Raw genomic sequence first — 27829 nt, forward strand, 5'->3', positions numbered from 1 at the left:
AGAGGGCTATAGATTGCTGCTAATTAGTAGCACACTGAATCAAGCCGAAAGAGGGTCTTTAAAACTGTTACCCGGGGAATGATTATTCATTGTTTAATTGACTTCAGGTTTTGGCAGCATGATTTTGGAAGACAATCCCTGTTGCCTCCAGGTAACTGGGTGTTAAGAGTGTGAACAGCTTGCAACTGTTGGAGACAAATTACAAAATGGTTTTATGAGGTGTCCGGAAAGGGCAAAGAAGTCAACTAATGGGACATTGTCATCAAGAACACGTTGGTTTGTACTGAATTCTGGTCAGCCATTGCTATGTGGAGCATAGATACCTGAATCACAGGAAATTAAATTTAATACTTAGTAATGGTTCCATTACTAAGGGACGCGGGTGGCGCTGTGGGTAAAACCTCAGTGCCTAGGACTTGCCGATTGTATGGTCAGCGGTTCGAATCCCCACGGCGGGGTGAGCTCCCGTCGTTCGGTCCCAGCTCCTGCCCACCTAGCAGTTCGAAAGTACCCCTAAGTGCAAGTAGATAAATAGGTACCGCTTTCTAGCGGGAAGGTAAACGGCTTTTCCGTGTGCTGCGCTGGTGCTGGCTCGCCAGCTGCAGCTTCGTCACGCTGGCCACTTGACCCGGAAGTGTCTTCGGACGGCGCTGGCTCACGGCCTCTAGAGCGAGATGAGCACGCAACCCTAGAGTCGGACACGACTGGCCCGTACGGGCAGGGGTACCTTTACCTTTTTAATGGTTCCATTAAAATAAATAATGTTTAATAGACATGTAAAACAAATTAGATCATTCAAAGGTTTAACTGCTTTAAAACAATTTCTTTAACCTCTCCCTTAGGACCATAGCTGGGTATGAGTCCTGGTGGGATATGGTTGCCCCAGTCAGCAATCTGGCTGCAGCTCTTTGAGCCGGCTGAAGTTTCTGAGCACTTTTCAAAGGCAGCCCCATTACAGTAATCCAAATGGGATGTACCGGTAATTAAGGCATGTGTCACTGAGGCCAAATCAGACAACTCAAGGGATGGGATCAACTGGTGCGCTAGCTTTAACTTCAGAGAGCTAGGCATTCATGCTGAGGGCTGTATGCAGAAGCACACCCAAACTGCAAAGTTGTGTCTTCAGAGGGAGTGTTACCCTGTGTTATCTAGCACAGCACAGAGAAAAATATTAAGTGGTGGTGTTGCATATTAAGGTTTTACTCTTGCTGTACAAATATTCAGGATTCTTTGTTTGAATAAGATAGATTGTTTCAAGGCCACCTGGTACTTATTTAAATAGTTCACATCTAGAATGTGTCACCTATTTAAACAGTTTTTGTCCAGAATGTGTCATCTGCATTTAAAGTCACAAAGAACACTGATGCATCCTCTTCTTGTTTTTGCAGAAGGTATGAGCTGTATGAATAAAAATCATGGCTGTGCCCATATCTGCAAAGAAGCACCGAAAGGAGGAGTGGCCTGTGAATGCAGACCTGGATTTGAACTGGCCAGAAACCAGAGAGGCTGCATTTGTATGCAACATTCTACACTTACTTACGGTTTCTCAAGGCGAACAAGTAGAATTATGGCATTCCTGTAGCTGTTAGTTAATGTGAGGCTTCGTTTGCAAGCATGATGCTATCTAAAATTCAGTTTGGTGGGACCAGGTATTAAATTGGTAGATATTCAAAATGCCACTGTACAAAAACATCATTTCAGAGGTTGTGATGAAATGGTTCTTTTAATTAATAGCAATTCCTAGAACAGTATCTACTTTACAGCCAGGCTCACCCCAAGAGTGGCTGGGGAAACCCAGCCAGATGGGTGGGGTATAAATAATAAATTATTATTATTATTATTATTATTATTATTATTATTATTATTATTATTATTACTACTACTACAAGACAGCAGCCTAGTTCTGCCTGTTGGGAATTCTTAAGCCCAGCCAACTCTCCCACCCCAAAGAACAACCTATAAGCAGATAAAGCTGGAAGGAAGCACAATATTTCACAGTCACCCACATACACTGCTGGTCCTCTTTCTCTATCCTTTGTTTATGCTTGGTTCTCTCACTCCCTGAAGACTTTTTCTAGCCCACCTACTTCCTGGCTCCTAGGGAAACTGTGGGCTGTTCTCGGAGTGTTCTATGGTCTGTTAACTGCAAAAATAGCAGAGCTCCTTGAGGCACTTTTAAAGGAAGAACATATTTAAGGTGCATCCAATGAAGTTCTTTCTGCAGCAGACCATGGCACCAAAATTCTCATAGTCTGTAATGTACTGCAATATTTTATAACTGACAAAAAGTTAGTGTTGAGTTTTGACTAGCTCTTGATCAGAGCTGCCTTCTGGCAATGGATTTTTGCCAAATATAAAATTAGGAGCTACCTGTGTTCAGCTTTGAATTCAGATACACTGTTTTTAAGGTGAACTTCTGATCAGATAATTAGTTGCCCATGCCGTTTAGCTGTGTTAAACTACTATTCTTGGATCAAATATTCCTAGAAATATCGCCTACTGAATTAGCGTGATAGTTGTTTTTCATTGGTTCATCAATTATGAACCATTTAAATGAAATCAGTTCAAATGTAAGACTAGTATAATTAATTTAATTTAATTTAATTGATTTAAATTGCTTCATCCATTATGAACTATTTAAATAAAAACAATTTAAATGTAAGACTAGTATAGTATAATTAATTTAATTTCGTTAAATTAATTTAAATTGTTAAGTCAGTTAAAAGCAGGCATGTCAATGAGTGTTTAATTTGTTTGTTGCTCGTGGTTATAATTAACTTTGGTTTGGTAATTGTGTCAAAGTACATACACAACAGATGAAAATCTTGATAAAATAGTTCATAGGCATGCCAAATGCATGGAGGGCAAAGATATAATATTCAAGATACAGTCTCCCTGAGCTGCAGATTTCCATAGGCTTTGCAAACGCTTCTGAAGCTCAGCTTTATGTCTTCTTTTTAGTGACTTGCAACCATGGGAATGGTGGTTGCCAGCATACATGTGAAGATGCTGATGATGGACCTGTTTGTGGATGTCATCCAGAATACATGCTGCATTCCAATGGAAAAACTTGCCTTGGTATTTAAGCACTTGAATTCTTTTCAGTTAGACGAAATATGTATGACATCAGCCTTTAGCCATCTCTGCGTATTTTGCTCAAAAATGGCTGGCTGGTCAAACTGTACCTTTCAAAGTGAGAAACATGCCCCACATCTGATTAGGCAACTTTGAATGGTTGGTTTTGGAAGGAAAGGAGGTTTGCTTATAATAAAATATATATATATATTGATCCTCCAGACTTCAATTGAGAAAAGAACTTTGCTGGAGTTATATTTTGTCCCTTTTGTTTCCCTTTAAAATATTTCTCAGGAGCAACTGCAGAGTTTTCATGGGCTTTACTGGTGTTTTCATTGGTGTTTGCATAACATAAGAAGCTGCTTTCAACTAAGTCAGATCATTGGTCCAACTTGCTCAGTATTGCTTGCACTGATTGGCAGCAGCTCTCCAGAGTTTCAGGCAGGGGACCTTCCCAGTCCTTGCTGGCGATGGCTGGGATTGAACCTGAGACCTTCTCTGGGCAAAACAGACACTCTATCCTTGAGCTACAGACGTTTCCTTAGAAAATTACCTTACCTAAACCACTTTGTGATGAAGATGTAAATTGTGCATTGGCTAGACTGTACATCTCATTGCTCTTCTGCATTCAGTTCTGCATTAACAATGTTCTCAATGCAAGTCAAATGGAAGGAGAGAGACTCAAAAGATACTTTTAAAAAGTGTTATTCATTTTGAACAAGGTATACTCTTCAGTTGCTATATTCCAGTTATGCATCTCATTCCACCAAGTCATAATGATGATACCTATCCGATCACACATGTCTTTCTACATTAGGATTTCAAGTTCATCCTGGCTTCCTATAATGGTTTGTTTGGGAGAAAAACACCATGAGCACTTTTAAGCCAGCCATGCCATTTCCCATTGGGAGAAAGGGACAGGTGAAGTGAGCGTATTGAGGCTGCTTGCACTAGCACACAGTTCATGCACAAATGAATTTACCTAACAATAGTTAATGACAGGCTTTATACTTGAACACGGCCATTGTGAATTGGACTCCTGTATGTTGACATGGGACGCGGATGGCGCTGTGGGTAAGAGCCTCAGCGCCTAGGGCTTGCCGATCGAAAGGTCGGCGGTTCGAATCCCTGCGGCGGGGTGCGCTCCCGTTGCTCGGTCCCAGCGCCTGCCAACCTAGCAGTTCGAAAGCACCCCCGGGTGCAAGTAGATAAATAGGGACCGCTTACTAGCGGGAAGGTAAACGGCGTTTCCGTGTGCTGCGCTGGCTTGCCAGATGCAGCTTGTCACGCTGGCCACGTGACCCGGAAAGTGTCTCCGGACAGCGCTGGCCCCCGGCCTCTTAAGTGAGATGGCCGCACAACCCTAGAGTCTGTCAAGACTGGCCCGTACGGGCAGGGGTACCTTTACCTTTACCTTTATGTTGACATAGGATTCAAGCAAACACAGCTCAAAGTTACCCATGAGTTGGAGGAAATGGTGGAGATTCTTTCCTGAACCAAAATGTAGGACCTACTGCATGTAGGGCTAATTATGATACTGCTTTTCTTTCGCTTTTAAAGAGAGAGAGGAGGCTGCAACCGAGCTCTCTGAAAACAATGCAACAGCGGGAGCTGATGTAGACAAGAGGGTGAAACGGCGACTGCTCATGGGTAAGAAGTGCTCTAGTCTGATAGTTGACACTGATAACTTACCAAACCTTCCTTTGTGAAATACCATTTTCCCAGTTTTAAGTGTTGTAGCTTATATGATTATTTTCAGCATCAGGAAACACTTTTACCCATTCTACTGAATAAAGTCAATGGGAATTTTGCCTGCTTTCATGCTGGTACAGTTTAGCATGGGAAATTCTCAGCAAGACGGTTCAATATTCCGTTGAACCATATATCGTGTTCTTTCCCTTTGTCAAGTATCTCACAGATTCATGCAAATGCACTTATGCATTTGCACAGGGGATTATACCTTTCCTACTTGCGCTAAGTTTGAAATCTGTAGTAGCATATAGAATTCAATCTTATCTTTATGAAGGAGGTTATTGGCAACTTAAGAGAGAATTTCCCCCCAGTCGTGTCATGTGGCTAAGCATGTAGAAATCATGTACAATGGGGAATGATCAAGCACCCTTGATTAAAATGAAATTCTCTTGAAGTAAAATAGGACTTGCCTTCAAATATTGTGCTTCAGGTAGTGTCCCAGACAAGGAGACTTTGTAAAGATGCAGAGGATACAGTCCTAAGACTGTGATTTGAATCCATTCCACTTTCCAGTCTGCTGGTCTGCCTCGGGAGGAGGAATAGCCATATTTTGGGCCATAGCTGCAGTTCTGCACAAAGGCCAGGAATTGAGTTCATTCACATTAATTTAAATTTCAAGCCTATTCATCTATTCTGCAGGATATGAGAACCCCTATCTTAATTTAAAGACCTTAAAATGTTATTTTCCTAATTAAGGCATGTACTTTCTCTTAATTTGCTCCAAAAAAAACTGTAGCCTGCTGAGGATAATGTGGTTAAGCACACCCTCTTCTTTGATACATCCATTCACCTTCACTTGACTTAGAGTGCTCTTTTACATTTGAGTGCACCTTCTGTCATGGAAACATGAAGCCTGAGTCCATATCCTTTGGGTGAATGTAGTCAGTTGTCCACCCCACAGGATCTTATGCAGGCATCATGCCTTCACGTGGTTACCAACATGTGAAGTGAAGAGCAGGATGAGTTCCCTGGCCCTGCCCTCCCTGTAATATCTCCCATTGCCCGATCAGGAGTCTAAATTACAAAGTGCCTGACATGAGCATAGCAGGTTCCCTACTGCAGTCCTTTGCCCTCCAAAATGTGGAGGATGGCAGGACCAGCAACAGGGACCCAGCAGATGGAGTTGAGCCAGTGAGCATGGCTTTGCTTTCCCCCTTCTTTACATTTGGCTACAGTTGTCACATCTTCTGTTAAAAAATTTTGAAGCTATAATTTAAGTTTTCTGTAGCAGAGTTGTCCATATCTTAATTTAAAATTGGCAAGTTAGAATGGAAGTAATTCAGTTGGAAAAGATCAAATACCACATGCTGCTTTTAAATTCTCTTTTAGTTTTTCCTTCTGCAAATGCCAGATTTTATTTCCTTTCCTTAGAAACATGTGCAGTAAATAATGGTGGCTGTGATCGCACTTGTAAAGACACCTCAACAGGTGTTCATTGCAGCTGTCCTCTTGGATTTACCCTTCAGTTTGATGGGAAGACATGCAAAGGTAGAGTTTAGACCTTTTTTTTTTTTGCAATGTTCATATAGAAATTGCTGCTTTTGCAGCATCCCAATGAAAACCTTGCCATTTGTAAATAATTAAGAAAACAAGCAAAAGTGGGTAGCTCAGCTGTAATTTGCATATGGTCCTTTAAATAGTCTCCACTTTCAAACAGTTAGAAATGGGTGTTTAGGGTGTTCATGTCTAAAATACATAGTAAACATAACCCAGAATTGGCAATTGGCTGGGGGGTTCTTGGGCATGTGCATCACATTTTCTGACTTTTCTTCCATTCATGTAGAACCAATATGGGTTGCAAGAAGAATGTGTAAGAATGAACTACCCATCTTCCATCATTTAATTTACGACACTGTATTTATAAGGCAAACCAATATGTCACAAAACAACGTGCACTTTTTTTTAGTTCCCTTTAACCTCTTGTTTCTGCATGTGTCACTGGTTCTGTGGGCACCTCCTCTTGAGGGCAGATAAATCTGCTTCCTCTGTGCCCCAGGAGTCATAAAACGATCCTGCCATACCTAATTCAGCAGAGCTGCCCAGCCGTGCCAGAGGCTGATAGACCAGAACAGTGAATCACTGAGAATTGTCACAGGCAGCCTCCTTTGTAGCTGTGTATTCTGGCCTCATAGGAACCTTTAATAAATTTATTTTATTACTTTATTGTGTTCATGCACACAGTGTATGAACTACAGGTTTAATCAGTGGGAATCTGACTTAAGCCCAGCATGATAGTACTTTTAAAACTATTTTTAAACAACAATTTATTATTTGTACCCGCCTATCTGACTGGGTTGCCCCAGCCACTCTGGGCGGCTTCCAGCATATATAAAAGCATAATAAAACATTAAAGCTTCCCTATACGGGGCTGCCTTCAGATGTTTCCTAAATGTTATATAATTTAAACATTAAAATGTTATATAATTACTTGAGACTAGAATCCTCGTGTCCTAGCAGGGTATTTTTTTTAAAAAAAGATAGAGAATCTAATGGTTGCTGTATAAGGAGATGGGAGGAGCACTCAGAAAATGATTGATATTTACAGTATATACCTTTTTTTGGGATCTGTCAAGAAAAGGAAATCAAGCTTTGTATCCTTTGTTTCTTTATTGACAGATATTGATGAATGTCAGGCCAGTAACGGTGGATGTGATCACTTTTGCAGAAACACCATTGGTAGTTTTGATTGCAGCTGCAAAAAAGGCTATAAATTATTAACTGATGAAAAGTCTTGTCAAGGTATGTGCAGGGGCAAGCAATAAATATATATATATGTTTGGAGCAGTTTGAGCATGTAGGTAGTAATGAGGTGCTAATGAATTCCAGAAATAATGTTCTGGAGTTGAATTTATTTCATGACTCAGCTTCTGTCAGCTTTAGTAGGTGCATTAATCCATTTTTCTAGACAACCATTTATGAAGCCATCATTGACAATGACTTCTGCAAAGCAGAACTGATTACCAAGAACCCAAAACTCAATCCACTGTTCTTTATCTTTTGGTTGTTGTTTTTTTAAGATCAGATGTAGCATGACAAATAGGAAATGTAGAATTTATGAGAGTTCTAGTGAAAGTACCATTTGAATACAGTTTATTTTAGTATTAAGTCTCTCATCTTTCCACCTAATCTGTTTACCAACCGCATTCTTACTGGAACGATCAGTAGTTAGCTCATTATTTAATTAAAATTGTGCTACTATTCAAATTTGTGTTTGAAGTAGGCTATTTTTTTCTAATAAAAATAATAATATGTTAACAGTTTAAAAACCTACACAAGTGCTAGTTGAATACAGTATTTTGTGCACCTACTTATTATTCATTTTTCTACCAATTACGTATTTTTAATCCCTGATCTCAACCTCCACCTGGGTGTTGTCTATGTACAATGTTCACCTCCTGGCCTCTATATGGCTGGGTTATTTCTAGAAAATGTAAAAGGTAAGGTAAAAAGGTAAAGGGTCCATGGACGGTTAAGTCCAGTCGAATTGCACTATGGGCAGGCTGAGGGAGCTGGTATTTGTCCACAGGCACATTTCTGGGTCTAGTGGCCAGCATGACTAAACCACTTCTGGCACAATGGGACACCATGAGGAGTGCCAGAGTGCATGGAAACACCGTTTACCTTCCTGCCACAGCGGTACCTATTTATCTACTCGCTCTAGTATGCTTTTTCGAACTGCTCGGTTGTCAGGAGCTGGGACAGAGCAACAGGAGCTCACCCCGTCACACATATTTGAACTGCCGACCTTACGATTGGCAAGCCCAAGAGGCTGAGTGGTTTAGACCACAGCGCCACCCACGTCCTGTTATTTCTAGAACAATGATTTCAGTATTAAATGTCATATAGCTGTTGTATTAAGTACCAACAAGATGGTGTATTCTGGATAAACCAAGGCATTCCACAAAAAAATGTATGGATGCCGATTGCCCTATTAAAGTGGGAAGAGCCACTTTTAGGGGGTGGTTGGGATTAGAGAACTGATAGAGGAGGGGGTGCTTACCACCTCCCCTGCCCATTTTTCCAAATTTCCTCCAGAGCAGTGGCCTCCTTTTTAAATTCACGAAAATATTTATTAAAATCTGTGTTGGAGGAAGGAGCTGTTTTAAGAGGCAGTGTGGAGAGTGGAAATAGCAGGTGAGAAAAGGCACACCCTTACAGCTATTGCATTCTCACCTCCCCACACCTGCCTCCAAACTGTCTTTCCCACCTTTTAAAGGACAATCAGAATGATGTTACATGCATCAGTGTGTAATGTTTAGTTTGGCCCTTGCAATGCAATAAATACTCCTTTTTTATTTTCCTCTGAGCAACTGCACCTTCCTTCCTTGCTGTCCCCTCCTTGCTTGGATTATTAGGAAGGTTGGTTGGCTAGGGAAAGTTTCTAAAGAACCTCAAGTTCCAACACCTCTATTTTTAGAAAATACCTGCTGGCTATCGACTTACTATATTTTGCCTGCCCAGAGATACAAAGAACCACTTTATTATTCTGCAGTCAGTGGCATTTTAATCAGTAGACCAATGTTTTATACTGTTGTTAAGTCAGTAGGAAAAAGAAGTAGGAAAGTTAAGTATTGCTTGAGAAATATTGTTTCCTCTTTGCCTGGTCTCGGCTACCTTATAACAAAATGTTTTCAGTGGTCTAAAAAAGCATAAGAATTCACTTGAACAGCAGTTCTACTCTTTGGTTTGCCACATTTGATATACTAACTGCCTCATGGTGTTTTAAAATCCAGTACTTTTTCAAAAAAATCCAGTACTTTTCTTTTCATCCAGCTTTCCAATTATATAAATGTCTCCTAATCATAAAGTGAAATAATGAAGTGTCCCTTTAAAAATTGCAGACATTGATGAATGTACATTTGAAAGAACATGTGACCATATATGCATCAATCATCCAGGCACTTTTGAGTGTACTTGCAACAAAGGATACACACTCTATGGCTTCACACATTGTGGAGGTGAGTGTATATATAAAGTTCTTGCTGGCATGCTTATTGCTTGTGCTATCTTTAACATCAATTGGAAATATGGATTTTAAACCCAGTGCTGCAGATTTTTCAGATGTTTGCCTTTCTCCTTTTTGGTCAGTTTGAAGCAGAAAACTACTAACTGTGTATTTATCATACTTTTGCTGCAGTAACTTTTCCTTCTCACTTTTACTGGAAAGCAACTATGGAAATGCAACAAACAGTTGCATTCCACACTTGGGTACTAAGAGAGAGGTTTTGCAGAATGACTGCCTGCAAAACGCCCATTGGTTTCAGCAGGTATTATGCACGGTAGCTACCTCCAAGGCTAGCCCTAATTCAAAAAGGTTTCAAAAACCAGATGTTTGTAATTTAGTTTTTTCTAACCGAAGTACATAGACGTAGCTTTGACAAGCTAAGAAAGTCATTTACAGTCTCGTATGGTTTTAAAATGTTCCTGTGGGGAAAGCTTGGGCCTTCAAGTCATTTTATTTTGATTCCGACATAACATTAAACCAAACCGTGACACTTTACTCCACCTCTGGCTCTTCTGCTGTGAGTTAAATCATGGTTTGGCTTAGCATGTTGTCCAAACCTAGACTTCTGGTTTGTTTTGCTCCAGACAAAGCACCCGCTCTAAACCAATAAGAAACATTGGTTGCGGCTTGTGGCTTATCTAGAGCAAGACAAATCATGAGTCTAGGTTTTGACATTTGTTATTTTGTAATATTTTAGTTCTGTATGCATTTTATTTAGTAATGTATTTTGTTGTTTATCTTGTGCTATGCATCTTGGGTTCTTATGCCCTGGGCTCTTAGAAGAAAGGGTGATTAATAAAATAACATATATGCATATTTAGGTTCCCCGGGCTTCAGAACTAAGCTCACTTATTTGGCCCAAAATTCTATTGAATTTTACAAGCTTACAATTACGTGTGTGTGTGTGTGTGTGTGTGTGTGTGAGAGAGAGAGAGAGAGAGAGAGAGAGAGATCTTGCCACACTTTCTATATATACCATAGTCCAGCAGTAGCCAACTTGTGCCCTCCAGATTTTGTTGGACTCCAACTCCTAGCCAGCATATCCAGTGGTCAGGGATATGGGTGGAGCTGGAATCCAGCAATATCTGGCAGGTGCCACATTGGCTACCCCCAGCATAGCGAATGTATTATTGTACCCAGCAGTAGTTTTGCATGTGCTACTCTATGCTGAGCACAGTAGGAACTGCACTAATTTTTTGGTTAAATGTCTCTCTCCCCACACCCCATTCTGCTATAGATGTCAATGAGTGTAGCATCAACAATGGTGGCTGCCAGCATACCTGCGTAAACACACTGGGGGATTATGAATGCCACTGTGATGCTGGCCACAAATTACACTGGAACAAAAAGGACTGTGTTGGTAAGATTCAAGAGCCCCCAATGGTTTTTGCAACTTTGGTTTCCTGCACATTTGAAGCAATTTTGATAACAATGATCCATTGAGCACAGCAGTGTGGATCCGCATTATCACGGCCGAAGACAGACAATACTTTTTAAGAGCTGGAAGTGATCTGAAAGAGAGTGCACTTCTCTTATCATACATCCATGTTTCTTTTATCTCACCATTGCATCTGAACCAGGTTTCTGAAGCAGTCAAATATCTTTAGAATCTGCTTACCATGAGGTGAAAGTGTGATACTAAGAGCAGTGATCCATCTTTCAAATTGCAGCCAGTCCTCTGAAAAATCTATTGTATGTATTCAGCCTGCAGTACTATTTTGTTTCTAACTGGCCATCATGGCTGTCTGTCAAAGCTGGCTTCAAAACAAAACAAAACAAAACAAAACAGGAGATACTTTCAGGTCTTTGATGCTTTCTTTCCTGTGCTTTTAATCTGGGCTGTTTTTCCTTTTGTGGTTGCCTGCATTAAAAAAATAATAATCAGTATTTTATGGAAAAGAGGAAATGTGTATATACTGTTTGTGCCTTCGTCCTTCATCAATATTGATTTTGTGCCATGCATAGCTTCACATTTGCATTTTAGAACCATATCTGTCATTAGTTTTCTTCTCCCGTGTGTATCTGTATTTTGCCCTATAGAAAGGTCCATGCCTGATGTCAGTTTACCCAAAATATCTCTGCACTGCATTAAGACTGATGGAAGCAATAGGTGTTTTTTAATCTGCCCCTCTGACATTCATCTGACCTCTGGTAAGTCATGCAGAACACAGTGATTATATTGTTGTTGTTATTTCTAAGTAAAATAATAGAAACCCTAAAAAATTCTGGAAATATTCATTAAATCATATGCCACTATCCATATGCACATTCTGTAGTATTCATCTTCTACTACATGAATTTATACCAGATTTCCCTTGTGAAAATCACTTGACAGACAAAATATTCAAAATAAATAAATATGCGTTCTAGACTTAGTGATGCGTCACTTGTGCCTTAGTACTGTAAGCTTGAGAGTCTGTTCAGAAACTGGATTGAGCTTCCAGGAATATATTTCAGTAGTATTCTAGTATGTGTTTCTGTTTTATTGTATAGCTTTATGATCTGTCTCTTAGGCCTTGAAGATTCCTACAATATAAAATGTGGCAGCCCTTCTCCACTTAAGAAAAAGAAACAAAATGCCAGTGAGTCAACTGCTCTAGGTAAATTATTTGCTATATATTTTTCCATGTTGGGCTTGAGCTGGTTTATATCTTTTAAGGGTTCTGCTTAATTAAAGAAATTGTGGTCAATTAATTTACTAATCTGCCTAAATTTGCATCTGAATAAAACAGTTATGCAGAAAACACTCACTTTATTGTAGCAGGTACCCTCATAGAAGAGGCATTACCTTGTGAGGGGAAATGCCTCTTCTATGCATTAAGAACGAGTCTCTGAACAACTTTTGATACTGATCAATGAATGAATCATTCACTGCTCCACGCCATGTACATCACTTTCATTACTTACATAGGTGACCCAACGTAAGACAGGGGGAGTGAGACCACCATTTCCAGTTCTAACATTGCCCCAAGAATAAACACTAGTGTGCACTTTCATTGCCACAGATGATCTGCACTTACGCAGTCACTTTAGAATTTCCCTCAAGCATTTTACTTAAAAGATTTCTATGTGTTTTTTAAGATGGCACTGCCAACCTTGGATTCTGCAAGCGCTTTTATTGGCAATTTTTTTGAAAAAAACAACAATCTGCTTCCCAGTTAGTCGGGGGCACTTTTTAAACCTGATCCTAAAGTTTTTAATCAATTAACGGAATAAATGTTGCAACCCAAGTTTTGTGCTGCTGTTTTGTTAAAAAGGGCAACCAAACTAGAGTAGCCTTTTGTAGATTCTTGAAGACAGTGCATAGTTCAGTGGCAGAGGGGAAGATCTCAGCTTCTTTCATAGGTACCTCTTGTAAAATCATATCAGGTTAGCAGGGTTTCGAGCAGTCTTTGGCAGTGACTTGTGCTCAGGGCACAGAATGCTGGTCTAGGTGGATCATTAGTCTGGCTCAGTGTAAGGCAGACTTTACGAGCCTTTAATAAACCTTTAATAAAGGTTTAATAAGCCTTTAATAAATCGTGCCTTTAATAAAATAAAAAAATAAAGCCTTTAATAAGCCTTTAATAAAACGTGTTCCTATTCAGTCCTACAGGATTGTCATTGCTACCATTTTCTGTTCTCCATGCTCCACTTGTCAGTTAGCATCCCATGGCCATTAAGCACACTCAGTCCTTGTTAAGCTGTTCCCCCACCCCAACAATAACCCATAGTTCTCCCCTAAAGTTTTTTTTTGTAGTTCTGCAAACTTTGGGATTTCCCCCAAGCCTGGTGATACATCCCTCATTTGTGTAGGCTTTGGATCCAAAAGCAACAGCATTCACACATGAAAATAAGAAGTAGAAGGGATGGTTCTGCTTTTAAATGCATTAGGGATGCTGCTATGCAGTCTACCAGTTGCCAGGAATAGTATTCATATGGCATTAGTGGAGCAGATGAATTGCAAATTTTGTCTTTGTTTATTTATTAAGTTTTAAAACATCCTTCATCTGAAGATTTCAGGGCAGTTTGCAGCATAGAAATACAAAATAAGAACACAAAATACATAATAAAAACAAAGAAAAAAGAAAGAAACCCCCCAAACACTTTTAAAAGGACATAGAATGTTAGTCAGCCAAAGGCCTGGTTGAAGAGGAACATTTTCCCCTGGCGCCTAACAATGTATAATGAAGGCACCTGGCGAGCTTCCCTGGCAAGAGCATTCCACAAACTTCTTATTGCTTTGCTTTCACTTTATGTGAAAGCTCCTTCTCTTGGAGAGAGAAGCAGGTGGTCACTTTTTATTTTCAAAGTGTTGATGATGCAGTGTTTGAAAGCCACCTGAGTTACCTGCTTGGTTTTACGTCCTGGCATAGGAAAGTAACAATTTTAATGTTTCTTCCTGAAGATCTTTCTACCATCAGGACAAGTGTAACCTTTAAATTTAATGAAGGAAAATGTAACTTGAGAAAGAGTAAGATGTTTCAAGATGCCCTTCATCATATAATACCAGGTATGGATGAATATGCGCGATTAAAGCGGGTTAATTTTGTAGATCAGTAAATGCCAGAGGCCCCCAGTGGTGTGTGATGTGTAGTTGTAGTTACTTTTTGAAGGACCTTGGTAATGTTTGGTCATGATCATGCACTATAGATACATGATTAGTCAGAACAATATTATTCTGCTTCCCTGCAACTGCTCTGTCCAACGGTAGGGCCATAGGACAGGTCCAGGCCTCCTTTCACTTCTGCTGCTATGTGGTGCTTCAGACCTCCTCACCTAATAACCCATTGTTAGGTGCCAGGTGGGATATGGAGCCAACACCCATCATGGAACAGAACACATATATAGCCTAAGGTGATCTGAGTTTGAAAATAGCTTCAGCTGCAGAAGAATCCAATGGGAGGAGTTTAAGATTATTTTTCTATAGTTTGATAGTCTACAATAATTTCTGTAGCCAGTCATAGGCAAGGCTGCATGAGGGATGGTACAGTGTTAATGTCAGTAACTGGGTTGGAGCAAGGCTGCCCTGACCAATATTGGTCAGGTGAAGAAATGGACTTTTGAGTCCCAGGCAAAAGAGAACGGGGGGCCGTGGCAAGAGTGCAAAATAGACAGGAACCTTTGCAGTCAGAATGTGTGCTTGTAAATCAGGTGTGTAATGGGGAAGGCTTAAAGATTAGAGAGCATTACAGTTTAAAGAACCATAGTTGGAGAACTTCAGATTTCCTATCAAGTTACGTTACAGGGCAGTTAAGGGGGAAGGGGGACATATGGGCAGTCTAAATGGGATCTGCCCCAAAGGCTAGTGATTATGTATGTGCATCACCAGGAAAAGCATTGAATATATCTTGACTGACTTGATTTCTTGTTGATGCAAGGGTACACAGCTCAGCCCACGTTTGAGGTGCCGCTGTAAATTTTTCCAGATTAGTTTGCTGACAAGTGACGCAGTAAATGTCTGGACTCCCAGACACGGTACCTAATCACAAGCCTAGGGCCACCTGGACACATTTCCTTTCATTCTTAACACAAATGCAATGTGTGAGCAAATGCTTAGAACTACAGCCATGCAAATCTTCCTAGTAGCAAACTGACTGAGGTTCTGGCAGTCCAAGTTTGAACTTTTAATGGTGTAGAGCTTTGTCATAGCTGGTTTAAGTGTGTAAAAGGAACAATGGAGCTAATTTTCAATAAACTAATTTGGGCAGCATTAAGACCTCGGCACTGGTTTTAGTCTAATAAAATAGAAAATGTGTCCAAATATCAGACTGTACCATACACCATCGAGTGCAGTTGCTTGTTGTTTGTTAGCATCTGGAATGAATCATACAGCCCCATAACCATTTTCTCAGCAACATTTATCAAGCCTTAGAAAGGCCCTACAGCATAGATGGCTCTTGCTTCCTTTAATTTTCTTCACACAGAGAAACATAATTCAGTAATGGAGAAGAACTTCTACTATGTAAATCTGACGTGCAGTTCTGGCAAGAGAACTCTTGGAGACGTCAGCAGCTTGAAGGCAGCTAGAGAAATGTTTATATCTGCAGACTTTGAGCTTGAAACAAACCAAAAGGAGGTGACAGGTTGGTTGGAAAGGAACCCACAATACAATTGAAAGATTATGGGTTTGAGGGAGCTTTGTTGCAGTTTGTTCCTTGATTTCTCTCTCTTTCACTTTCACCTTCATGCAAAAAGAAAAAAGTATCTCCTGTTTTAAAGCTTTAATATTCATTTCCCCTATGGTCAGAAAGCTACTATCACTAGATGTTCACCATTTAATTGCTGTCTGTTTTGGGTATAATGAAAAGTTTAACACAGAATAATGTATTGCCGTAGTTAATACAGTCTACCATTATTGCACTGACAACTCTTTTGAATCTAGTATTGTTGCACTTTAGTGCTTTCTGCTCTTGATCGCGACCACCTGTACCTTTCTAGAAACATGCAATCTGAGCTGTGCACGTAAGAGGACCGAGAAAAGGCTTCGTAAAGCAATTAGAACGTTGCGGAAGGTGATCAATAAAGAACAATTCCATATTCGCCTGTCTGGTGTGAACCATGATGTGGCCAGAAAATCTGTCAGGGTGCTGGAAACACAAGAAATCTGTGGCCTGGGTCAAAGGCATGTGGGCAACAAATGTGGTAAGCACAGATGTGATCAGATGCATTGATCTAACGCGTATGTAACGGTGACAGAAAGCTAAGAAAGACCAGAGTCTGGTGATGCAGTGCAGTGGAATTCCACCAGAGTGGAGCGTCTCGCAAAGTGCTGAGCGGGAAACCTCACTTTGATTGGCTGCGGGTACAGCTAACCCAAGTGGAGTGGAGACAGGAAAAAGAAACCATGATTTAGCTTTACGGGCATTAGCAGGAAGATGCCACCATGAGTCTTGGGCTCACACATTTCTACCTTCCTCTTTTTTTCTCTTCCTGCACAGCTGAGAGGTGACCTTCAACAGTGTTTAACTTCACTTTGCATAAAACCTCATATGACCTTATGTATGGATCAGAAACTTTTCAAACTGCAAATTCTAGTCAGTTTCAGAGCAAGCCATCTTCAAACCACGAGTCATATCTTAAACCACAATCTCTGGTTTGTGCAACATGACAAGCAAGTGTTAGTGGAAAGTGATAATAAGTTCTGCTAAAGTCCTCATTGTGGCCAATTGCGGGGGAGATGGCAGGGGAAGTGTGTGAGCACAAGACTCAGGGTGACTCTTTCCTTTTCATTTCTGTAATGCTCAGCTGTGGCATCCTATGGGCTGGCTGCATGAGGGCTAATAAACCGTGTGAATAGGTTGTATTTGTATCCTTCTGAACTCCATAAATTTAGAAGGGCAAGTGTTTCCCAGTTTTTACCTTCTCTATATTCATAAATGAATCTTCCCGTCTCGCAGTGTTAACTGTTGCAAGTGTAGGCATTTGAAGCACACATTAGGCATTTGCACAGACTTTAAATGTTTAGTAAATCTGATGCTCTTATATTAGGTTTTATTATCTATATTATGATGGTGTTAGGATGGTGTTTTCAGTGTTTGCATTTTAATGTTGTTTGATTTTAACTTGCATCATCAGCATTGATTTTTTAAAAATTGCATCACGGGGCACAAATGCGTCTTTCAGTCAGTCTTCGTTGTACTGTAAGCATATAAAGTGACACTTCACCAAAAGAACATTAACTTTCACTGTGGCTCAGTTTTTTTCTCTAAAAAGAAGAAAATGTGACACAAAGAACTTTCTGTTTAGAAATTTCCCCCCCTGCTGTTTTTTTCCGTGTATCTGATTCCCAACATCTTGCAACTTTCTTTCCTTTCAAATGAAAAGATCTTGAAAGAGGTGCTGGGGGAGAGGGGAATAAATTTTCCAAACCAGAGATAAATAGCTGGCTGTTCTGCCAACCTGCTGCTTAAGGAATAATAGACTCAAGACCTAACTCCTAATGCGCATAATTTACCCATATGACCACAGCTTGTGAACCAATAAACACCAAAACAAAAAGATCCTAAAACAATACAGAGGGCTGCTTAGAAATAAGTTTCCATCGGGTTTTTGTGTTTTTCTTATAAAGTCAGGGCATGGCTCTTAGGGGAACAGTTAGTTGTGGATCACGACCTCTTTTATGAGGCTCACCTTTTTCCATCATGGAGACACTATAGAGTTTGTCCATGGCATCAAAATCTTAAAGGCTAAAAGTATTGAATAGAGTGAAAGAGCCTTTAAATGTCCTTATAACTACTATTCCTGGCTCCCTGGAGTTGCCTTTCTCCCCCTCTTTCTTTTGCATCAGAATAGCTTTCACTTTTTCAAAGAGTTGCAGTGATTAAGAATAGGATTTTAATGGTCACTGAAGACAAACAAAGACAGTGGTTATAGGAATGAATCCTGCTGAAGGCAAATGGTTCTTCAGCTCATTTGAAGGAAAACAAGCAGGTCGTGGGGAAATAAAAAGCAGGCAAAGAAAGCTTGCTGAATCCTTGATGTAGTGCCATTATTTCCAAGTCGTTGCTCTTTGTTGTGAAAACAGACTTTTTTTTGTACTGTGTGGCACACCTTGTGCTTTATTCTGTGGGACTAAAACTTTGCAGCTTAATTTTTAAACTAATATTTGTACAGAAGAATTTAAGGCTGCGGCGACATTTTTATTTCAGTTTTTGCTCCATACAGAGTGATCAGTTGTGCTTCAGTAGCTTTAAAAATGTGCACACTGACACACCCACCCTTTGATTTTTCAGGGAACTGGACACATCATAGAGGACAACGTTTCACAAGCAAGCATTGACCTTAAATATTTCTGAAAAGACTTAGCTCATTTATAGTGTAGCCATTCTAAAGAATGCTGCATAAGGGTCTCTTTTAATAGGATGGAGATGGAAAGGGTTATATTTTACAGCCATGGAAAGAACTAGGAAGGACTGTCTGACTGGGAACCAGTCCTCTGATAGGATACATAACTCTGCAAAGAATGGTCAGAAATACATAGTCCTTATTTTGAGGGGCTGGAGGAGTAGGACAAGGAGATGGGCAGGGTACTAATAATATAAACAAACGAACAATTTTAGATCTCTTTCCCAAACATACCAATGAGAGATTGTTTCTGCTGCTTCTGTTCAAACTATTAAATATGCAAAAGCCCAGACAGTAGCTGTGGATAGTTAGTCAAAGAACTTTGAAATCCCACTGATTTTGGTGGGAGAGGGTCACTCTACTTCCTTTCACTGAAGTGAAATTAAACAGGAAGTTGCCTTATACTTCAGTAGTCTAGTTAGCCAAGTATTCTATGCTATAATTATCCCAGAGAAGAGGAGTTTATCAATCAGTCCTGTTACCAGTTATTTAACTTGAAACATTTTCACTAACCTATGGTTCTGCCGTAATCATAGGGCAAAAAGACTTAAAGTCCATGTAAGCCAACCCCTCACAAAGTAGGACAATCCATTTGGGTCTCTGTAGATGGTTTTTAAAAACCTGAGAGCAGTCTTCTTGAAACAGAACAAATGATCAAGCCTTTACTTGAGGGTCAATTTTTCTATCTATAGGGAAAGCAGAAAATTTACTTCCTGGCCCTAAATATGACCATGAGGTACACAGCATGAAAAGAAGTCCCAAAGTAAAAAATAATGGGATTCAATTCTCTGCCTCCTGGTTATCCCCATTTCCACCCATCCCATAGAAGATGATCACCGATTCATTGTTGCTGACAGTTTTCTCTTCTCTTCTCTTCTCTTCTCTTCTCTTCTCTTCTCTTCTCTTCTCAGCTAGCTGCAGTGTTGGAACATATTACGATGGGGAGCAAGAAAGCTGCATTCTATGTCCAAATGGAACTTACCAAGACAATGAAGGCCAAATAACTTGTGAACCTTGCCCAAACCCACAGAATCCCGGAAACCAAAAAACAGCTGGAGCTCACAGTATATCTGAATGTGGAGGTGAGGATGTTGCACCTTACAGAGTCATGAACACTATTGCTTCTTCCTCCTTGGTATGATTTGAAAGCACCCATTAGTTCAGCCTTCTTTTCTCACATGCCATGTTTACATTGGTCTGGACAGTGTCTGCACTGCATGTGTATGCAGGTTTGGAGTAGATGGCAATCAATATGTATATGGATGTGGAGGTGTAGATGTAGGTATATTTCATTACTGTACTCGCCTTCCCAGTGTTGTCTGCACTGATGCATCTGGAGATAACATGGGATTTCTATAGAATGCAGCCTGAAGAGAGGTAAAGTTGCCAGCTTCCAGTACATCCTTGCCATGTGCTTCTTTGATCAGTTTAGTATCAGATTCTTGCATCAGTTTGGGGAAAAGTGGAAATAAAGGAAAACTAAGAAACAGTCTTAGGTGGAAGGAAGATGACCCGTGCTGGCTATAGCACATCAGTTTCCATTAATCTAAATTTGTCCAATATTTTACGATATTTCAGACACTGTAATCTGTGCAACATTCTGTATCTGGAAAATGTAGTTTACTAAGAGGAATAAAACCTTTCACTTTTTCTCTCTTTTTTTGCCAGACATGTAGAACTGTGGGCAGTGAAAAAATATTCTCCTATACGGTTTATACATTTATGTCAACATTGTTTTAAAGTGTAGCTAAGCAAGGATGCTATAGCAGCAGATTTCCTGCATTGGCAGAGATTTGGGCTAGATGACCTCCCACATCTATGATTCTTTGTCATACCTTAACACATATGAGTCAGTTTGATTTTAAAGAATGTAGAGGAATATAAAATATAATAGAGGAAAGGGGATCCTGTACGACCTCTCAGCTCTCCTAAGATAATTATTGATTTTCTTACATTATTTGTACAATGGCAAGATTTGCATTACCAAATTCCCCTGAAGTTCTGCTTTTAGGAAATATCCAGGGAGCAGTCAGGAAGAAAAAATATATTCAGAATTTAATTGTGGCTGCCAGTATGTATGCATGCCCAGACTCTGGAAAAGATCAAACTGTGTCTGATGTCAAAAGTTGGTTAATAAGAATCTGGAATGTTGCACTTAGGGGAAATGAGCAAGCTCTATTATATTAAGGGAGCTCAGAATTCCTTTGTATAAATAAAACTGCATCCTTTTATATAGAAGGATCACAGACATGAAATTGGTTTTGAGAAGGCACTTTCTTCTGTTGGGAAAAATGTTTAGCATAAATATTTGAAGAGCTACAGTAGTGATAAATTCTGTATTTTTATTTATATATTTTTCTTGTGCTTATATATGCTTAATATATTATGAATAAAAAGGTCATTCACCAATTATTATTAATAAGAGAAAGGAAGGCTTGTTTAAAATGTTTCTCTGTGGCATTCTAAATTTCTGTGATCCTGGGAGCTTATGGCAAGGAGATGCAGTCAGTCATGAAGTTCTCTACTCTAAAGTACAGTGGTACCTCAGGTTACATATGCTTCAGGTTACAGACTCTGCTAACCCAGAAATATTACCTCGGGTTAAGACCTTTGCTTCAGGATGAGAACAGAAATCGTGCTCCGGTGGCGCAGCAGCAGCAGCAGCGGGAGGCCCCATTAGCTAAAGTGGTGCTTCAGGTTAAGAACAGTTTCAGGTTAAGAATGGACCTCCGGAACGAATTAAGTTCTTAACCTGAGGTACCACTGTATAGTAGTCTCCAGAAATTTTCTACAATGTGATGTTTTAGGATAATGTAGTTTGCCTCTTTATTGATAGAGCAAATGGATATTGGTAGGTGATGTGGCACGCCTTAAAACTCTCATCACAGAACAAAAGAAATCCATATCCATTAGATAGTTCACATTTTAACAGCTCTGTAGCATTCAAACTTGTATGTAACATGCATTGGCTATATTTACAACCTCAAAAGAAAAAGTGTTGGAGGGAGGGGGAAAAATGGGTTTTTGATGTCATGACCTATGGGTCAGTATTTAAGCATGCAATTTTCTTTCTTCCTTGGTGCATTAAGCACATACAGCTCCATGCTTCTTCTTTATTCAGAAGCCAAGGCGGCACTCCCTATTAAACTCAGTTCATTAGCTGTAAACAAAATTCCTCATCCCTGATCATGACCAGTTAATGCCTTATTTGCTGCAAACTTAAATAACTTGAAATGATGCCAGGGCCAATTTAACCCCCCCCCCCTAACAAAAACAACCATTCACTGAAGTGATTTATCAGAGCTATAAACCAAAACTAACAGCTTTAGTTTTACCAGCTCTTTAAAAGGACAGAACTTCACAGCTTAGCCAAACAGCTGCAGCAGTAATCCCATGTCTTGCAGAACAGTTTTAATCATTTGGCCTGCTATGGCAATCAGCTTGCTGCAAGTTTGGAAGACATATTGTTTGGAGATTTACATAAAGAAGCTGCAGAGGATGGTTATGTGTATATAATCAGTTCCAGTAGGTTAGCTTGGTCTGTATAGTATATCGGTACCAAAGCAGTTTAGGAATGGAGGAGATAATACTAAAGGCTCAGTGATAGGGCCTGGACCTAATTTTTTCTACATGGCTTATTAGGCATTCCATGACTGTGTCTGAAAGGTATGTTGCATGGGGATATGAAAGGTACATGAAGAGGTCCTATTCCCCATAGTAGCCTGTTGTGGTGCCTGGGTGCAGGTGGGGAGGAGAGTGGGGCACTGGGCCCTATTTTGCCTGACAGAATTCCTCTGTATGTGGGTGCTGTACCCATGATAAAGTGAATGCATTTCTAATACTTTGATTAGTAATGCCAGTTTAGTACAGAAGTGTGCTTTACAGACTCCAAAAGGAGGCTTTTCAACCATCATGAAAACCCTGCATTTTCTCTTTGCATTTGGACTTCCCATTTCTGGAAGGATAAATTCACAACGTAGTCAGTTAAGTGGCTGGATTTGGATTTTGCCTTAATGGAACACCATAAAGTTATTAGTACTTTCTAAAAAGAAATACAAGAATTAGCTATGGATCTACCATGTAATAGAAGGGCAACTGCTGATTTCTAGTTCCAGGATTAGGTAACTCTCAGAATTGGATGCATGTCAGTGGCCAGATTATGACACCTATTTAGCTGCAAGTTCCTATTTTTATTTTGAACTGCATTTAGTTCAGATTTTTAATAACTATCATTTTCTATCTTGCAATAGGACTTTCCACCAACAGAGGCTCCAGCATATTGCCAAAAAATCCATGGCTTATGGCCGTGGTTTTCAACCAATGTGCTGTGGCACCCTGGGGTGCCTTGAATGGTCAGGGGTGCTGCGACCAACACTGGCTTCTGTCCCTCTTTCCTTCCATCCCTCCTCTGATGTCCTCTTGCATTTCTGCATCCCAAAGGCTTGCACAGCTGTTTGCGGCAGCGGCCCTGGCTACAAGCTCCCTAGGTGAATGGTGCCTCTGGGGCTGACCAGAGGGTGCTTCCCAGGCCCCTGTGGGGCAGTAGGAAAAGGCACCTCTCTTGTGGGGGGCAGCTCAGAGACTGGGGGTGGGGGGCAGCTGCAGCTGCCCAGAGGACTCCCAAGGAGAGGAGGCTGAGGGTGAGAGGCTGCCAGCTCTGCAGGCAAGAGGTGACATAACTGGGCTCCTGAGCCCCACAGGGTACCACAGAAAGAATGCAGTTGGTCAAGGGAGCCGTGGAATCAAAAAGGTTGAAAACCTCTGTCTTACAGTAATGTATATTCTCTCCCCTCTCCCACAGGACAGTGCTCACCAGGTGAATACTCAGTTGATGGATTTAAGCCTTGTCTTGCATGTCCTTTGGGGACATATCAGCCTGAGCCAGGTCGAACATCTTGTTTTACCTGTGGTGGAGGTTTGATGACAAAACTTACCGGTGCAACAGTGTTTCAGAATTGTGAGACTAAAGGTAAGAACCAAGGATGCATGAGGAACATAGGCAACCACACTTTTCATTTCCACCTTTTAAGGGTGAAAGCATTCCTTTCAACTGCAAATATAAAAGTTGGAGATCTAGTCTATTCATTTACTTAGAATACTGATCTTGTTTAATAGCCAAAAGAAGTGCTCATTCTCACAATAAAACTCACATTCACATCCAGTGTCAGGAACAACATGGTGTCGCCATGGTGGCAATAGCCGTGCCTTAGATAACCTCATTGGCTACGATGCTGCCACTGTGCAAAGCAGGTGACATTTCCTGCCGTAGACCTTGGTATCACCTTTAGGCCTCACTCTGATAAGCAGCAGAGCCGCTGATAAACTCTGAGGCAAGGGCTGAGCAGCTGGAAAGCACTCAAAGCATGCTGGAGGCAACTCCTCCCTTTTCCATTCATACACATGGCCCAAAGTGCTTGTTGGGCAGGGACTAATTGGAAAGAATATATTCAAGCAGGATAGACTAATCCTCAGGAATTTTTTCCTATATCAAGAGTGGGAAACCTGAAGCCGTCCAGATGTTGTTGGGACTCCAACTCCCAGCACCCCTAGCCAGCATGAACAATGGGAAGGAATTTGGGGAGTTGTAGTCAAGGCCGTAGGCTCTCCAACCCTGCCCTACCTATATGGACTTCACTTTCTTAAAGGAATTGCATGCATACACCACACATATACCTTCTTGTGTGGTGAATACATATTTATTTTGCCAGATTTGACATGCACTGAAACTTCCTGCTAAGTGATAGGTGCCCACAGTGTGAACTCCCAAGTGAAATTAGCATATGCATTCTTCATCTGTGGCAGTGTGCATGTTGGATGTACACAATTTTTCTGTGCAGAAAATTAGTCTTGGATGAAATGTCATTCAGTGGAATGGCTGCAGTTAATCATGTCACCGCTTATCAAAGCTATTGTAGCATGTTGCTTGTTCACCTTCTTCTACAGTGCAGTGCTCACCTGGTCATTTCTACAACACTACAACACATCGTTGTATCCGCTGCTCTGTTGGAACATACCAGCCTGAGTTTGGACAGAATTACTGCATTTCATGCCCTGGAAACACAACCACTGATTATGATGGATCAACAAATGTAACTCATTGCAAAGGTAAATATTGATAATCTATGTTGTAGTCAGTCCAAAATGAAAGGACCTAGTACCAACTGCAGTGGGGATAGATGCTATTGGTCTTTCCTTAAGTGAGCAGAAGCCATATCCCCACCCAACAGCAATCACTCCTTGTTAGCCATATCCTGCTTTGGGATGTAGGCTTTCCTAACCTGACTTCATTGCTTTCTTTGGTGTCAGTCTCCAAGTAGCCCTTATCAGTGGACATAGGAAGGAGCTGTTGGTGTCCTCTCCAACAGCTTCTGCTTCAGTTGTGCCAAGTTCTAGACCCTAAGCCTAATGCAATTCTTCCAGGCCAGGCTTTCTCTAAACACTAAACCAGCCTTTCCAGAACTGATGCCCTCCAGATGTTTTGAACTACAGCTCCTATTGTCCATGACCATTGGCCATGCTGGCTGGGGCTGATAGGAGTTGTAGTCCAAAAATCTGAATGGACACTAGGTTGGAAAAGGCAGCTGTAAATGCCTCCCAGATAATACCAATTTCCTGCTTTTTCTGTCATTTATTTCCACAGACAAAGCTGTACTGTATATGGATTTTGCTCCTTTGTTTTTAGTCATCTTGAAGCAGCTACTCAATAAAAATGGTCTAAGGAATAAAAGATATGCATGATTCCTAGATAGTAGCCAAAGTAATTGTATCAGTTGTGATTGCTGCTGGTGGCATTGCACAGGTGTGAATATTGCTTTCCCCTCTGCCCTGGCTATGGGTAACATATTTCCTTTTTTCCAGACAGGCACTGTGGTGGTGAGCTTGGAGAGTTTACTGGATACATTGAATCCCCAAACTATCCTGGAAATTATCCTGCAAACACAGAATGTACTTGGAGTATAAATCCTCCTCCTAAACGCCGCATCCTGATTGTGGTTCCGGAAATATTTTTGCCAATAGAAGATGAATGTGGAGACTACCTGGTGATGAGAAAAAGCTGTAAGTTAAACTAGGTTTCCATGTCAGGTATATGAATGTATTTCTCCTGATGGATCTTTGCTACATTTTGTCTGTGCCAAAGCAAGTCCTGTGAAAATCTGGCTCTAAAATGTAGTATAACAGCCTTCGTAACAATAAATTCCAGCCATTATGGGTGAAACACACACACACACAACACACACACACACACACACACACACACACACACACACCACCGATCAGACATATTTTAGATTTAGTGGGGAACTATAGTGATTTGTGGTGGGTGGAGGAGGTAGGGAATTCATCTTATTTTTTTACACAAACATGCTTGCCTTTCCTGGGGTGTACATCTGCCAGCTGGTTGAGTGGAGCCAGAGAGCAAATGATCTGCTGATGGCTGCAGTCACAAGACCACTAAGTCCTAAGATGAATGGGCTTTTGGCAGCAGCAAGCAGAGTCAACCATTGAAAATGACTGTTTTTGTAGAATGGTTCATGAGGGAAGAAAACTAAGAATCCCTGTGACTTACGTGTGTGGGGTGAATAACGAAAGAATCGGGGTGCCTGAATTCAAAATGCAGGGCTAAATTAAGTCTCCAGCGGAAATTCCAAGTAGCAGAGTTTAAACTCACCAAGTCAAGCAGCACAGTGAATTGTTAGGAATGTAGGCTGTTAAACTTTTTGCAAATCCAGTTTAGTTCGCTTTGTGAAGTGGTTCCCTTTTTCTACCACCCTTTGCATTGAACAGACTATATATACTGTATATACTCTGTTAAGTAAGTTTTAAATGCTTTAAATGTTAAAAACATTTGAAAGGTCAGATTCATGCATTTATCCAAGCAGCAGCAAGGAGAACACAGGCAGAATAGTCTTGGATAAAAACATTCAGTTACAAGCTGTGGAGAGAAAGGGGACAGGAAAAGAAGGCTTCACTTCCTCCCTCTTTGGAGAAGGGGCATGACCTAGCTGAGTCTAGGAATCCAGCTCTATTGTTGTAACCCCTTAAGCACTCGTACATATTTGTGTTTGGCAGCAATTTCCCACTATTTAGCCCAGGCATAGGCAAACTCAGCCCTCCAGATGTTTTGGGACTACAGTTCCCATCATCCCTGACCACTGGTCCTGTTAGCTAGGGATCATGGGAGTTGTAGGCCAAAAACATCTGCCTATGCCTGATTTAGCCTTTGCAAATCTAATCCCCCCCCCTCCATGCTTGTAGCAGCTTTCAATCCACCAGCTTCTGCTGCCACAAGTTTTGTTGAGCTCAGGAGATCCTGAAATGTAGTGGTCTTACAGCACTGATAGCATGCCTTTCCATTCAATGGGGATACTTTGGCTATGTACACATTAGTTCCCCCACCCCCCAGCAGCATTTCATGCTGCATTTGCACATTGCTATGCATACCAGAGGGGCCATTACCTGTTTGGTTTCCTTATGCATGCAACTCCCCAACTCCTATTCATGAAGCTGTGATCTGTGCTTGTGCAACAGTTGTTTCAAATTTTCACACCTCAGCTAAACTGCGGAGTGAAAGCAGCTTCTGTTTTCAAACTGAATGGAAGCTGGTTTGAGGAGAAACGCATTAAACAGTATTTCTCAAGAAACTACAGGAGAGATGGATTGTGGCTAATGTCATGTGTGCACAGCTTCAGACACCTGCAGCAGGAATGCACAGGCTTAGTATAACTTACTAAAAACGATGCCATTGTTTTTGGCATTAACTAAGTTTCACATACACATCCAAGATCAGCCTTTCTGAATGTACTGTACTCAGCTAGTAATCTAAGCTTTTCGGGAGACGTAGAAGGTTTTACTCCTGCTGAATTAAGTGAGTTTGGAAATAATATGATATTTTTACTGCTTCAGTCATGGCTTGCTACATGCTGGGCCTGTTCTTGTTGATGCAACACTTCATTTTCTTGTGCTGATGGCTTGGCACAGCTCCTAGGCAATAGATCTTTAAAAGCTAAAAATAGCATGTTTATGGAGCCAAATTGTATCTTTGGAGTGTAATCTTGACGTATGCTTTGCCAATGACCTCAACAGAGCCAAAGGTTCTCTTATGGTGCATTGAAACAGGAATATTGATTGCAAACCTGAATTCTATTATACCACCATTTCTGTACTGTTCCT

The 27829-nt window shown here is 40.7% G+C and overlaps 1 protein-coding gene across 3 annotated transcripts in view; it reads left to right on the forward strand.

Moving 5' to 3' along the window:
* The window catches only part of SCUBE2 (signal peptide, CUB domain and EGF like domain containing 2), a 54094-nt gene that overhangs the window by 19945 nt on the left and 6320 nt on the right, over positions 1-27829 (forward strand). Inside the window, exons 5-20 of one of the 3 annotated variants that reach the window (XM_028731749.2) lie at positions 1389-1514; positions 2962-3078; positions 4636-4725; positions 6199-6315; positions 7444-7566; positions 9669-9785; positions 11070-11192; positions 11873-11983; positions 12346-12432; positions 14220-14324; positions 15739-15897; positions 16253-16456; positions 19570-19740; positions 23460-23627; positions 24602-24763; positions 25517-25714. In XM_028731749.2, coding sequence (XP_028587582.2) covers positions 1389-1514; positions 2962-3078; positions 4636-4725; positions 6199-6315; positions 7444-7566; positions 9669-9785; positions 11070-11192; positions 11873-11983; positions 12346-12432; positions 14220-14324; positions 15739-15897; positions 16253-16456; positions 19570-19740; positions 23460-23627; positions 24602-24763; positions 25517-25714 — 2178 coding nt within the window. The remainder of the gene's footprint in view (positions 1-1388; positions 1515-2961; positions 3079-4635; positions 4726-6198; positions 6316-7443; positions 7567-9668; positions 9786-11069; positions 11193-11872; positions 11984-12345; positions 12433-14219; positions 14325-15738; positions 15898-16252; positions 16457-19569; positions 19741-23459; positions 23628-24601; positions 24764-25516; positions 25715-27829) is intronic. The other 2 variants (XM_028731767.2, XM_028731777.2) reach the window with 2 other exon arrangements.

This window comes from Podarcis muralis, chromosome 1 (assembly GCF_964188315.1).
Source record: "Podarcis muralis chromosome 1, rPodMur119.hap1.1, whole genome shotgun sequence".
Classification (NCBI taxonomy): Eukaryota; Metazoa; Chordata; class Lepidosauria; order Squamata; family Lacertidae; genus Podarcis; species Podarcis muralis.